Source organism: Lissotriton vulgaris, chromosome 5 (assembly GCF_964263255.1).
Source record: "Lissotriton vulgaris chromosome 5, aLisVul1.2, whole genome shotgun sequence".
In the NCBI taxonomy this organism is placed as follows: domain Eukaryota; kingdom Metazoa; phylum Chordata; class Amphibia; order Caudata; family Salamandridae; genus Lissotriton; species Lissotriton vulgaris.
This window is the reverse complement of record NC_141693.1, coordinates 1,401,872,238-1,401,886,084: the sequence shown is the minus strand read 5'-3', so window position 1 is coordinate 1,401,886,084 and position 13,847 is coordinate 1,401,872,238. Positions and strand designations below refer to the sequence as shown.

Genomic DNA, 13,847 nt, shown 5'->3' with positions numbered 1-13,847 from the left:
CTTCCCGATCTAGACCAACCCTCAAATGACTCTCCCCAGAACCCTCATCTATAGGCTGCCCTCCCCGCGCTCCTTTCGCCAACGCCATCATCTACCTCAATGCTCCCAACGCCCTCTCCTCCATAGATTACATCCTACTCGCGGACCTAAATATCCACCTGGAAAACCACAACAACCCACACACTGCCTCCCTCCTAAAGAACACCACCAGCTTAGGACTCAAACAAATAGTCACTGCCCCTACTCACACAGCGAGACACACACTCGAAGCAGTCTTCTCTGAAGAAAACCGCATCTCCCACAGACACACCACAGAACTCCTCTGGACAGATCACCACTGCATCCACTTCACCTTCAACAAACAACTTTCCTGCCAGCAACTCGATAAGACATGGTGAAACAAAAATACCCCAGAATCACAAGCCCCTACAGAGCAGCCATCACCACAAACACCACAAGCTCATCTAATCCACAAGGAGGAAATCCATCCAAGACCGAATCTTCACTAACGCTCACAATTCCAAAGAACTCTTCTCCATCATCAATGAATTTGCCAAACCCTGCAGCGAAACAACAGATGTTCCACCCTCCAAAGACCCCTGCAATAGACTCGGCAACTTCTTCCACCTTAAGATCAAGATGACCTACAACAACTTCGAAAACCATAACCTCCACACCGCTCCCCGTCCTAGCGATGCCACCTGACAGACCATGCTCAACTGGACCTCGCTCACGAAAGAAGACATCCTGAAGACCATGAGAAGTATCCACTCCGGGGCACTCTCAAACCCCTGCCCACCCCACTTCTTTCACAGGGCCGCCTCGGCCATTGCACATGAGCTACGCCAGACAATCAACTGCTCCCTCAAGACTGCCACCTTCCCTGACAACTGGAAAGATGCTGAAGTCAACCCCCTCCTGAAGAAACCCTCCGCTGACCCTACAGACCTCAAAAACTTCAGGCCCATCTCTCTGCTTCCCTTCGCAGCCAAAGTCACTGAACAGGCCATCTACACCCAGCTAGCAAATTTCATCTAAACGAACAACGTCCTGGACATCTCCCAATCTAGATTCTACAGCAACCACAGCACCAAGACTGCCCTACTCATCGCCACCAACGACATCTGCTCCCTCCTTGATCAGGGCTACTGGACCTCTCAGCTGCTTTTCACACTGTCTCACACCACACCCTCGTCACCAGACTCCCTAGACGCCGGCATCCGCAACAAGGCCCTCAACTGCATATGCTCATTCCACATCAGCAGAACCCAGCGAGTCAGACTCCCGCCCTACCTCTCGGAACCGACCAAGATCAACTGTGGAGTGCCCCAGGGCTCCTCCCTGAACTTCACCCTCTTCAAGAACTACATGTCGCCCCTTGCAATCATCGTCTGAAACCACGGGATCAACATTGTCACCTACACCGACGACACCTAGCTCATACTTTCCCTCACCAGCGAACCCAACATCACCAACACAACTTCCAAGAAGGGGTAAAAGCTGTTGCCACCTGAATTTACAACAGCTGCTTGAAACTCAACTCTGAAAAAATACAGGTTCTCATACTTGGCTCCACCCCTTCCACATGGGATGACTTCTGGTGGCCCTCTGCCCTAAGAAATCTCCCCACCGGATGGACCACGCACAAAACCTCTGCATAATACTGGACTTATCGCTCACAATGAACTGCCAGATCAACGCCATTAACTCAAAGTGCTTAACACCCTCCATATGCTCGGAAAGACTTTCAGAGGATTCCCACCTGAATCCAGAAAAGCCTTCATGCATGTGCTCATCAGTAGCAGACTACAATACGGCAATGTTCTCTACACTGGAATCAATAAGAATCTCCTTCTCAAACTCCAGATTGTCCAGAACGCCGCAGCCAGGCTGATCCTCCACATCCTCCTCCACAGTCACATCACCCAAAACCTCCACGATCTCCATTGGCTCCCAGTCAAAAGAAAAATAACTTTCAAAAACCTCACCCACTCAATCAAGGTCCTGCACAATACCGGGTCAACATACCTGAACAGCCACCTCTTCTTCCACGGACTCAAAAGACACCTCTGATCAGCCGACCTCTTGCTGGCCACTGTTCGTCGCATCCACAGGACTAGAACAGGAGGAAAGTCCTTCTCCTATCTAACAGACAAGGCCTAGGACGAACTCCCCTCCCCCCCCCCCTTCCTCCTCCGACACGCACCTACACTGTCCCAGTTCAGGAAGGACCTCAAAACCTGGCTTTTTGGCTGACCCCTCAGTCCACTAAGGACCATTCGTCCTGGTTCGACCTCTGCACTCAATGGAGACGCCCCTGCGCCTTGAGACCCTCACAAGTGAGTAGTTGCGCTTCAACAACCCTGATTGATTAATTGTAAAGATTCATAAGGTGAAGAATCTCAAGCTTAGGAGTTACCATCAAAAAGATGTATTCTGCATTCATTATGATGAATACTCAAGCTAACCACAGATTCCTCACAAATTAATTCAGTGGGGACGACTTTGAGGGGTAATAAGGTCCCAAGTTAGTGTTTCCCAGTACAAGCGCAACTTTGTCAGCAAAGTTCCACATTGGAGTGCTTCTAAAAAAAAAAAGACAACTGACTTAAGTGTGCAGGAGAATGCCTATATGCCAATCTGGTCGTCTGGTCTGATCTGTAGGTGAAACAGGCTGTGACAAGAACTCTTGCACCGGGCTGTCTAAGGTCCACAACGCTCTCCTGTGTGCGGCCCTGCTGGGGTGGGACTTGGTTCCCCAGCATTCACCCTGTGAAAGTAGGATGGGTCAGGCATTGACGCGGTTAAATCGCAGAGTTACATCCGCAGCGAGGGCATGCCTGAGCAAAGCCCGGCCAAGAGCAGGTCCGTCTGCGCCAGCCAAAGACCGGAGGAGGTTGGGCCACCCCTCTTTTTTTGTGTGAAGTGTGCATTTTGATTTTGCCAGCTTGTGAGGGGAGAGTGAAAAAGCTTGGGTCCACCATGGGTAAGAGGAAACTGAGGCATGTTGAGCATGGCGACGCTCCCCACGCCCCGCACCCACTTCACTTGACAGAATGATACAGTGTACCATGACTGCTATTACCAACGAAATAGATCGTACAGAAAGGAAACAGTCTTTTACTGCAGTAGCTCAGCTGGGCTTTAAGAACAACCCTCTTGCCCCTCCCCGTTATCTATGCCTTTTGCCTACTACTCCAAATCAATAATTCCCGGCTATATCTGCCTCCATTGTAGAGGGCCCTTCTTAAGTTTCGAGTTCTCATTCACCTGAGTCCACACCCGCGGATGGAAGCTATACATTTTAAGCGTTCATCTAGGCCCAATGCAAACAGAAAGGTTACTTGGTGTTCTCCGCCCTCAATGATGGCCTCAGTTATTACTGAGACGGTCCTTATTAGGCTAACCGGCAGAGCACATGGTAGATAAGGGGTGTCAGGCCATAAGTGGGCCAAGGAACATGGCTGATGAGGATTTGACCAAGGTGATCTGGCGGAACTGCTCCCGATACTCAAGTGTCTGGATTCTATAGTCCACCCATTATTGAACATTAAAGAGCTGCTGGATGCACTGAAGCGGGTTTGTTGCCCCTTAGCTATGCCACAGTCACCACAGGAAAGGTTAGGAATCTAACGCACACAACTCCCTAGCCTATCGAGGCTTTCCCCATCCAGTTGTCTACCCCCTTACCCTCCTAGGTACATGTCTGGTACATCAAGGTGGGTTCAAATATTGGGACGACCCAAGCCAACTCAACAAGCTAAAGGGGCACTGATGCCGTCAATAACAAAGCTCATGACAAGGGGCAACCTCCCAATCTTATTTGAGGGTAGGACCATGGAGAAAATGCCAAAGGAAGGGGCATTTAAGTGGAAAAGCATCCAGTAAAAGTTTTTCCTCCTGTCTTTTATCCATTTGTAATCATCCTTGCCCATGTCCCTGGCTTGAAGAAAGGTCAAAAGGAGACACATAAAAATTACGTAATAAGACTGTGAACTGGTTGGGTCAATCTAGAAATTTTCCACCCACACTGGCTTATAAGATATTAATGAAAAGGAGGGTGGAATAGATTGGAACCTGGCAGGTGGAATAGATTGGCACCTGGCCGGTGGACTGGCATGGGGACTGCATCATTGATCATTTTAGCTCTCCATATCTTGCTTAAAGTTTGCTTTTTGAACAGATGAGCATGCAGCTTGAATTTAGTAACCTAGCATTGTTGTCCTTAGGCTATTTCTATAAACTTGGTCTTCAAGATGTTGGGGTCCCTGCTTGGGCGTATAACCAGTTTAGGGTCGGCTTGACAGTGACTTCAGTTGTACCAAATAGTGGCAGTGTTAGCCCTTACGGGATTTCCACTTACAACCGGTTTCAGGCTTTAGCAGACCTAGACTGATTTAACAGGGTGGACGATGGCTCCTTCTGTGGAGATGTAGGAGAAAGATGTGTCTGAAAGAAAGTAGCATAAAAGAAACATCTAAAGGGATGCAGGCTACACCGGGGTCTACCAAGAGTTCCAAAAATATATTAGGCGTACTCCGTTAGAATGTAAACGGGATAAGATCTTTGCTGGCCAATGGACAGGGCGCTGAGTTATTTAAGTCTTGTGTAATAGTGTGTCTCCAGGAGACCTGGGACCCTGAGGGGACCTTCTTTATAGACTGGTTTATAGCATTGTGGGTTAAAGCTGTAGCCTCCCCACACAGTAGAGCAAAATGGGGCCTGGAGACATATGTGAGCTTAGGGCTGAGTTATGTCTCGGAGTTGGAATCTTTTGACTCACATTTACTGGGTGTCCTTTTATTCTTTCCCCATTGGGACAGAGTTTTAGTAATTAACCCCTTCCATGCGGCCGCGATTCCCCTGGTGTGCTGTAAACAACACGAACAGGGGCGGGCCGTGACGAACCCCAGCCGTCATCTGCACACGAGCACCGTAGTGCATGACAGCTGGGGTTCGTCATCAGCATGGAAGGGGTTAAGATTTACAACTCACCCTTGTCTGAAGTAGAGTTGGAATTCGATTAAGAAGCTTTTGGGAGGTGACCCTTCTTGTCTGGACATTCTCACCCATTATTGTGGTAGCAGGTGATTTGAATATACATCTGTGTGCTTCATGCAGTTTTAACAGGAGAGTACAGGTCAACCCGAGGCACTTGAGCAGGTCGATTTTAGTCCTATCCACCAGGGAGATATTTTAAACATGTTAGCTGAATTTGATCCTAATAATCTCTTCCATAATGAAGATTATTATTTCCCTGGTTTAGTCCCTACATTTAAGGGTAGAGGTATTATTCAACTATTTTATCTGTGTGTCCGCTTGCCTAAGCCTTTCCCTCATTGAGTCAGGGCAGTGTGGAGTATTATTAGTACCATAATCCACTTATAGCTGAGTTTGGTTGGTATGATTTTAAGGAAAAGGGCACTAAAACGTGCAAATAAACTCTTAACTAAGGAACATGGCGGGCGAATAGGATCGGGCAGGATTAACCCCGATGATTTCGCAGGAACAGGATGAGGTTACTTAAAAGAGAAGCTTGGGAAGGCTTAAGGAGGCCTGTAACACGATAAATAGGTCAGCTTTTTGGCAAGTTGTAAATCAGCCACTTTTTACTGAGGTACAAGCACCAGATATGGGCCGGACTGGTCCAGACCAGAAACTGGTTGACCATTTCTCAAAAATGTATCCAAGTAATAATGACCCCTCCTATACTGTACCTCGGGACAGAGAGCCACAACTACAATTTAATAGGGCCGAGGTGAGGGCCTTACATCAGGGAAAGCGCCGGACATCGGGATCTTGTAAAGTCATACCTCGACCTCTGGGCTCTACTAATTACTTTACATCTCAATTCAGAAACAGGAGGACTTAATCCAAAATCGTGGACCCAACCAGTAATTAAACCTATTTAAAAAAAAAGAACAAGGGAATCGAGTGGACCTAGCGTGCTATTGACCTATCTCGTTGATAGATGACGACGTGAAAGTATTGGGTCGGGTCCGGCTCAATCGGCTGCTAGTAAAGGCATTTTATCAGAATTTCAGTATGGTTTTAGAGCGGGCTGCGGAACAGTGGAACACATTTTTAATAATCAAATACACATTAATCTGGCCTTAAAGGCTCTCAGCACAACGCATTTGCTTCCAGTTTCACCTTACTTGTCTATCTCTAGGGTTGCTTGATTCGTCTACCTGTGCTAATTTTGTCGATTGACGGTTATTTTATTAAGGTATGATCTGTATGTAAGCAACAAAGAAAGCTACAGGTGGTTTGCCACTGGCATTGTTCACTTTTGCGATGTATTAGTTTGATGTACCAATTGATTACTCTTAAGCAGTGCTATTTTTGTTGGGCAATTTCTTGTCTTCCTTCTGTCAATAGGACACATGATGGGCCAGATTCCCAATGCCTTGATTTCCAGAGTTGATAGCCTAGGATTCGTTTTTTGTTGTTTGTTTTTCTCCTTTTATGGGATGTACTTGTGGTAATCGTATGAGGTATCTGGTCAACTAGGACAGCCGTCAATTTCCTGGACCACTGAAATGCACGAATTTCTAACCAAGGCCGGTTTTAGCGCTGGTGGCACCCAGTGCGACAATCCTTTTTGGTACCTCCTACACCTCGTGACCACCTCCTTGGATTCTCTCACTGCCACTGGGCAAAAGTGCCCCTCATCTGTCTAATCATAAGTTATTGCTAAACACCGCTCCCCCCTGTTAGGTCAGCGCCCTTCCACAGGTCAGCGCCCAGTGCGGCTGCACCGGTTGCACTGTCCTAAAGCCTGTTTCTAACTGAGGAACATTTCAGCATCAGTAGATGATACAGGAAGACACATTTGCAATTAAATTTGCTTCTCCATACTGTATAGGGGCATTATTATTCCACGCTAGGTACTCCCTTCCCCTCCATTTCGTGTGGAGCTACTCCTTTACCACCATTGAGCACACTTACTCCTGCCTTTATCATGAATGGTTTGCTTTTGTTTTGTGGGTTGGAAATTGGTAAAAAAAGTTTCAAATTGTTAGTGAATACCAACATTGTTTGTGAATAGCAACGATTTTAAGTGTTTAAGGAATATTTACCGCAATTTGCAGGGCCGCTCGTTGAACGCCTACATTTCCGCTCCTGCTTCTGCATTTGAGGTAGGAAAGCCTTCGTGAACAATACCCGAAATGTTCACATCAAGTGACTCAACCAATCACAAGTGAAATCATATTAATATTTGTCTGTATTCTTTTCTTTCTGGATTCGGGTGAAGCCCAGAGAAGGAATACAAACAAGACGAGAACAGTGGCTACACAGTGTCGTGGTGGGTGGGTGCTAATGGCCTTAAAGCCCACATGCTGCTTTGCATTAATTGTTGTAATTTGTGTTATTACCTAATATGTTGCCTTCAGCGCAAACCCCTATTTGTGAGGCCGATCAATAATGTATTAACTCTCCCTTCAGAAGACAGTAACTCTCCTGCTGTTAAGTGTGCCTATTGGTCGCACGGCCTCCTCATCTCTCAGAATCACTTACTGTATTCATAAGAAGAAAAGGTCCTGCTTAGAACATTTAAGATGGAGATACCAATTCCATTAGTAAAAGTCCTTCTGACCTGTTTGTGGACTGCTGCACACCCAGGCTCAAGGTGCTGTATGTGAATAATAGCCTAACGCCCCTTCTAGTGAGTGGTTTTCTTCCTTTCTGTTTACTGTCATTCTCTCGACTTCCTCTCTGTATACATGGAAACGCTTCAGGAAGGCGCGCTGGGACTTCCCTTTTCTTTTGTTTGTATGCCTATACAGCAGAGAGAACGGTAGTCAAACGGCTAAAATTTCCTTTGGAGTACGTGACAAGATTGCAATTGTAGTAGAGCTTTGGCACTTTCACATTCCATCTGACTTTGCCATTCATTGCACAGAGAAAGCACATACAGTAGCTTTGTTTTTCTGATGTAATCTAAACTGATTCATTAAATGGAAGGCTCGATAAAAAAATAAAAATAAAATGTAAAGTGTTCCTTCGGGCTCATTGCAAGACCACGCTGATTTCACTGCTCGAGCATGTTCATTGTCTTTCCAACCCAGACCGTATTAATGACACTATTCACTTTTTGGCTCGTGAGCTTTATAAAGTGTTTTCAGAATCCTCTTCCTTCCCATCTATGGTCATGGTACGGATGCAAACGCCACTGGCCATAAAGCGAAGGCCATTCAAGACAATAGGGTTTCAGAATTGCATGTTATTTCTCCCGATCACTAGAAGTAGCCAAGTGATAACAAATCCGAGTTTGACCGTTGATTTGCTCTTTTTACCGAACGGAAACAAATCTGAGTTGTCGAGTAGCTGTGCTCCCTTGTTCACTGGGCCTTGCATGGAGGTGTGTTTCGTTACTTAAGTGCCTTTGTCATTATTGCCGTCCATTTCTAGGGGAACAAGGTGACGCTATTTGGCTTATACAAAAGTACCAGTGGTACAGTAGAGTCATTCAGTAATACAACATTTGAGTGGTGTTACGTAATATGTTCACCTATATCGTATAAATGTATCGTTTGGCGACTAACGGTGGTCTGGGCACCCTCTCTAAGCACCAAGAGACCTGCTGGTGATTATGCGCTATATAAATTAACAGTTAACATAACATAACATAAACCTTTCATATATTGCACAGTTGTCATGCATCCTAACCTTTGAGATAGTTTCCCTTTCTTGGTATGGCTGCGACCGCTATTACTTTCTTGCATTCATTATGTGATCAGCACACAGAGAAGCAAAAGGTAGTATTTCCTCACCCATTGTTTGTCATTCACATGTTAATCAGCCCACATTCAGCAGCCATTGTTTGATTGACATTTAAAGGGTGGCCTGTGTTCCAGTTATATAAGTTGACCGAAAAAGTGCCAGCTCTGTAATGCATGGTCCGTAAAACGCCCATTTGGTCTGGGCGCAAGTCTGCAGTAAGAGAAGTAAGTGTAGGGATAGGAGTGACTGTCAAAGCGGAATCAGCCTCAAGAATCCAACAACTATTTCCTTTGATTGGAGTGCCATGCCTCTGCATCCCACTGAGATGGCTTCTGCTTGTTACATACATTGCTACTCCATTTGCACCCCTCCAGAACCTTCAGCTGGTAACCATGTTGATGTAAAGGCAAATTATTAATTTTGATTACATTGCTTGATAAATTGTTCTCTTGTAAATGATCTTGTGTGTGTACTGGTAATCTGATATGAACATTTAATTTAATGAGATAAAATTGTTAACCAGATAAACAACTTTGTGGTTTTTTAAATAAAGTATTAAACTGTTTAGTTAATCATTGTCACCATCAACTCGTCATCTAATGGTCCATCGACCTGAAGAAGACAGTTGAAATTAAGAATAGTTAGGAATATAAAAAATATGTGATTTATGTGAAGTATAGTGCTGTACATATACAAACACTGACAAAATGAAACCCCCCACCTAATCCAGCGCTCGTCTTCAGGGATCATATATGGGTTATGTGTGATGGGCCCCGTTGGTTGGTAAGTGATTTATATGTGACATGATTTCATGGTCCCTGGCTTATGAAGTAGGGTTTGCGCTGGATCAATAGTGACCAATCATTTAGTTTCAAATGTGATAGCCATGTTGGAACTTTAAAATGATAGACCATGTACATAAAATACCATTGACAGCGGTACACCCGCTGACGTTTAGTTTGGTTATTGCAATTATATGCCAATTCTGCAAAAGAGTTTTCTTTTTCTACTCATATTCTTTTAATTTATCTTGCATTTAATGAATTTTTGTATATTTTACTGTGGTTGTGTTATGATGTCAATAAGTTTGAGTGGATTAATAAATGCATGAATGCAAAGATGAATGACAGAGTGCCTGTACCATAACTTATTGAGTGCCTAAATCCATTAATGTGTTGTTCAAGGCAGGGGAAACCCAATAAACCCTTGTAGGCTTGGGCACAAAGTAGTTTCAGTCAAGGGGTGCTACAAGGGACTTATTTAGAAAAGATTTAAGTTAAATCATGAGTTGTACATATGTAACAGACTCTAGTGTATCCACAGGATAACCGTCTTATATCAACTAAATAAAATATATTAGTGGAAGGAAGAGGGAACACATAGAGCAAGAATTGTATTCAATGTTCAAATTTTTTTTTTTACTGCAACAAAAGTAGGGAGACAAATACATGACATTCCATCATCTCCTTTTTCGTTGCTTTGTCACCAATTCACAACCATTTTTTATTAATTAATTTAGGTTGTGTCTTTGAATATCTGGAGTTGATGTTCCTAGTTATGAACTGTAGTGAAAATTTGATAGACCTCTGTTCATGACCTTTTGCTTTACTTTGTATTTGTCTCCCTACTTTTGTTGCAGTAAAAAAAATGTTTGAACATTGAATACAATTCTTGCTCTATGTGTTCCCTCTTCCTTCCACTAATATATTTTATTTAGTTGATATAAGACGGTTATCCTGTGGATACACTAGAGTGTGTTACATATGTACAACTCATGATTTAACTTAAATCTTTTCTAAATAAGTCCCTTGTAGCACTCCTTGACTGAAACTAAATCCATTAATGACACAAAAATCACTTTATTCGCAAAACAGTCCTATTTGACTTAGCAAATGCTTCTCATTTGTTGAAGTTCAGTCGCTGTTTTGCAGCTGTTTGGCTTTGTTCCAGTGCCTGTACTCTGGTGTCTAACAGGACTTAATGCTGATGAATGATACCTTTTTTAGGGCTCGTCCTATTAATCGCGCAAGCAATAATACGACAAGAGTATAGAGGCTCATCTGAGCTCTGAAACCATCGCCGGATTTCATTGAGTGCACGAAGATTTCATTGAGTGCATGTGCTCGTGCACGCGCTTGCCCGATCCTCCTTCCTGCCTCCTGCCTGCCTCCTGCCTTTGAAGTGAAGCTTAGCTTCACTTCAAAGGGATCCGCTCCCCCGCCCCCTGCTTCACACTTTTCACGGCCGCTAGGCCGTGTCTTGCATTTCTCCTCCCTCCCTCCCCACAGCAATGCCAAGAGCTTTTTATTATTTTGCCTTTTCCACTTAACTCGGAGGTGGCCAGCGGGATTTTGATAACTAAGTCTTCCCTTGTACATAATTTGCTCATTCAGCTTATGGTGTTAAGTCAGTGGCGAGGTGAGGTGTTGGAATGCAGATTAACCTTTCTTTATAAGGCTCTCTTCTACTTCCTCGGAAGTGTGGGTTGTAAATATCAGGCTTAATCACCGGCCTTGCCCAGCTTGAGGCAGCATAACGGAGCGCTTGATCCCAGCGTGTCCTGTTCACAGGGAAAGGCTGAGCGTGTCTGAGTTGTTTCTACACATTTTTATTACATGTAAGATCCGTCCACTGTTTGAAAATAATCTGTAAACTACTTGTACAAACAGCGCCAGGAGTGCGGGAGGGGTGGAGGGGGGCGGGGCTTCCCTGATGCAAGGATGTGTGTACGGAAATCGTCCACAGGCCTTCAGAATGGACCCTTGTGGAGCGGGCTGTAACTTTTAATGTTCATCCGTCGTTCAACACGAACTGCATGCAGTGGACGTGGTCTATTGGGAACAGTGTTCCAAAGATTTAGTAATTTTATTAAAATAGTTCCCATACCTCCTTGTCAAAGAATAACCATTTTTTTGCATGGTCGATGACGACCTTTATTTGCCTCCATTTGAAAGGAAAGTATGGGGTCTCCGGCACTTAAGATTGCTTAATTTGGAGATTTGTTTTTCTTTTAAGATATGCTTTTTGTTTGAGATGCTGATACCTCTAGAGGAAGGGACACCAATATAGTTACAGACTATTTTGTTCTTTTAATTATGTGCCTGATCCTGTCCAAACACTCAATGGCCTCGCTCCCATTCTTGTTTGTGCCTTCTTCTCCTCTGATTGTACTCGTTTTCATGCCTGCTGCTCCCCTGATTGCACTCGTTTTTCTTGCCTTCTGCTCCCCTGATTGCACTCGTTTTCTTGCCTTCTGCTTCCCTGATTGTACTAGTTTTTTCTTGTCTTGCCTTCTGCTCCCCTGTTTGCCCTCGTTTTCTTGCCTTCTGCTTCCCTCGCCCACACTCCATCCCTCGCCCACACTCCATCCCTCGCCCTCTCGCCCTGCCTCTATCTCTCACCCTGCCTCTATCTCTCGCCCTCCCTCTATCTCTCGCCCCCACTATCCATTGCATCACCACAGCATCACTCAGGGGCACCACAACATCGCTTTGCGCTACCACAGCATCACTGAACGCCACAGCATCACTCGTCGCCACCACAACATCATTCAGAACCACCACAGCATCAATCTGTGCAACCATTTAACCACAACGGATTCAAATATGTTCTCTCAATGTTTTAAACTTTATTACAAATGTCACAAAAAAATGTTAATATTTCACTTCTGTTCTTGTATTTTCATCACAATAAAATACACTAACATAATCTTCCAAAAAGTTATTTGCAAAAGTTTAAGCTATTGCCATTGTAAATTACAATAACTTTTATTTAAGTATTAAATATTGAAAAAAATACAACCCATTGTTATTTTTATTATTAATACATCTAAGTCATGTAAGTACAGCACATATTGCATTACAAATGCTATAGGTGTCACGTTTGCAAAAGTAAACACTATTGGCATTGTAAATGACAAAGTTATTAATTTCGCTATTTTCAAAACAAAAACATAAATAAAAAATGTGTCATTTACAATACTAATACCTCTAACTTTACTAATGCGAGCCCTATTGCATTGCAAATGCTTGTTCTAAATGTTGTCTTTAATGGCGTTTGGCAATGAATCTACCTTTAATTAATAAAAAGAATTACTGTATTCCAATTTGTTATTACTCATTAATTGCCTCATGTCCCCCGGTGAAAAATAACTAAAGCATTAAAAATGTATTGTTTTTTTTAGGCCCAGCACCAAGACTCTTTTCTAGAAGAACGCTATGGAAAATACAATATTAGTGACCCGTTACTGGCTCTGCAAAGAGATTATGAGACTTTGAAAGAGGAAAATCATGGTGAGCAAAAGCCCGTCTGTTCGAATCCCCTCTTAATTCTCAAAGAAGTGATGCAACAATGTAAGAACATGCAGGAGAGAATGTTGTCGCAGCTCGCAGCTGCAGAAAGTAGGCATCGAAAGGTGAGTAAGCACATGAATTTTGTCGTATCCCAGAATATTTTTATATAATACTATGTAATACCGACTTTTAGGATCGGACAGGTGAGGTAGTAAAAATGTAAGTGCACTGACAAAACGTACAACGTATTCTTTTTTTTTTTTTTTTTTTTGGGGGGGGGGGGGTCTATAATTGTTTCTTTTATCAAAGTAAGCTTTTTTATGTACCCGGAGATGGGAAAACATGATTGGAATAGGTTGGTGAAATCGTGTGGGTTTTCTGTCCCAGGACAGGTAAAGCCGTATTCTACACAGTTCGTTTTTATCAATTACTGTAGGTGTTTTTGAAATATCTGTTAAGGTTTTACAACAGTTTGTAAAGGGAGATATTTATGAAAGCATTATTATAGTGTAAGTATTGCATATATCTCTGTTGTGTTAGGGGTGCTATGTAACCAGTACCTGATATTTAACCAACATTGTTTATTGTATTTTCAATGTAAGCGATAAAAGAAAACACTTCAACAGTCCAAAGTTAGGCCCCTGAACATCTGACCGCATCGGTGGTCGGTCACCACTATGTATTCATAGAACATCAAAAATAGTTTAGAGACATCATAATAGGATCCTCATGAAGCATGCAGGCATAGGGAGCATCTACTAAGACCCCCATGGTCAGCGTACAGAGTATACCCTGCAAAACATGGATATCAAGTTTGTTAATCGGCTA

General features: G+C 43.6%; 1 protein-coding gene across 1 annotated transcript in view; it reads left to right on the top strand.

Annotated features, from left to right (window-relative positions):
• The window catches only part of CTTNBP2NL (CTTNBP2 N-terminal like), a 238,603-nt gene that overhangs the window by 179,962 nt on the left and 44,794 nt on the right, over window positions 1–13,847 (top strand). The window contains exon 3 of the mRNA XM_086923348.1: window positions 12,911–13,141. Coding sequence (XP_086779474.1) covers window positions 12,911–13,141 — 231 coding nt within the window. The remainder of the gene's footprint in view (window positions 1–12,910; window positions 13,142–13,847) is intronic.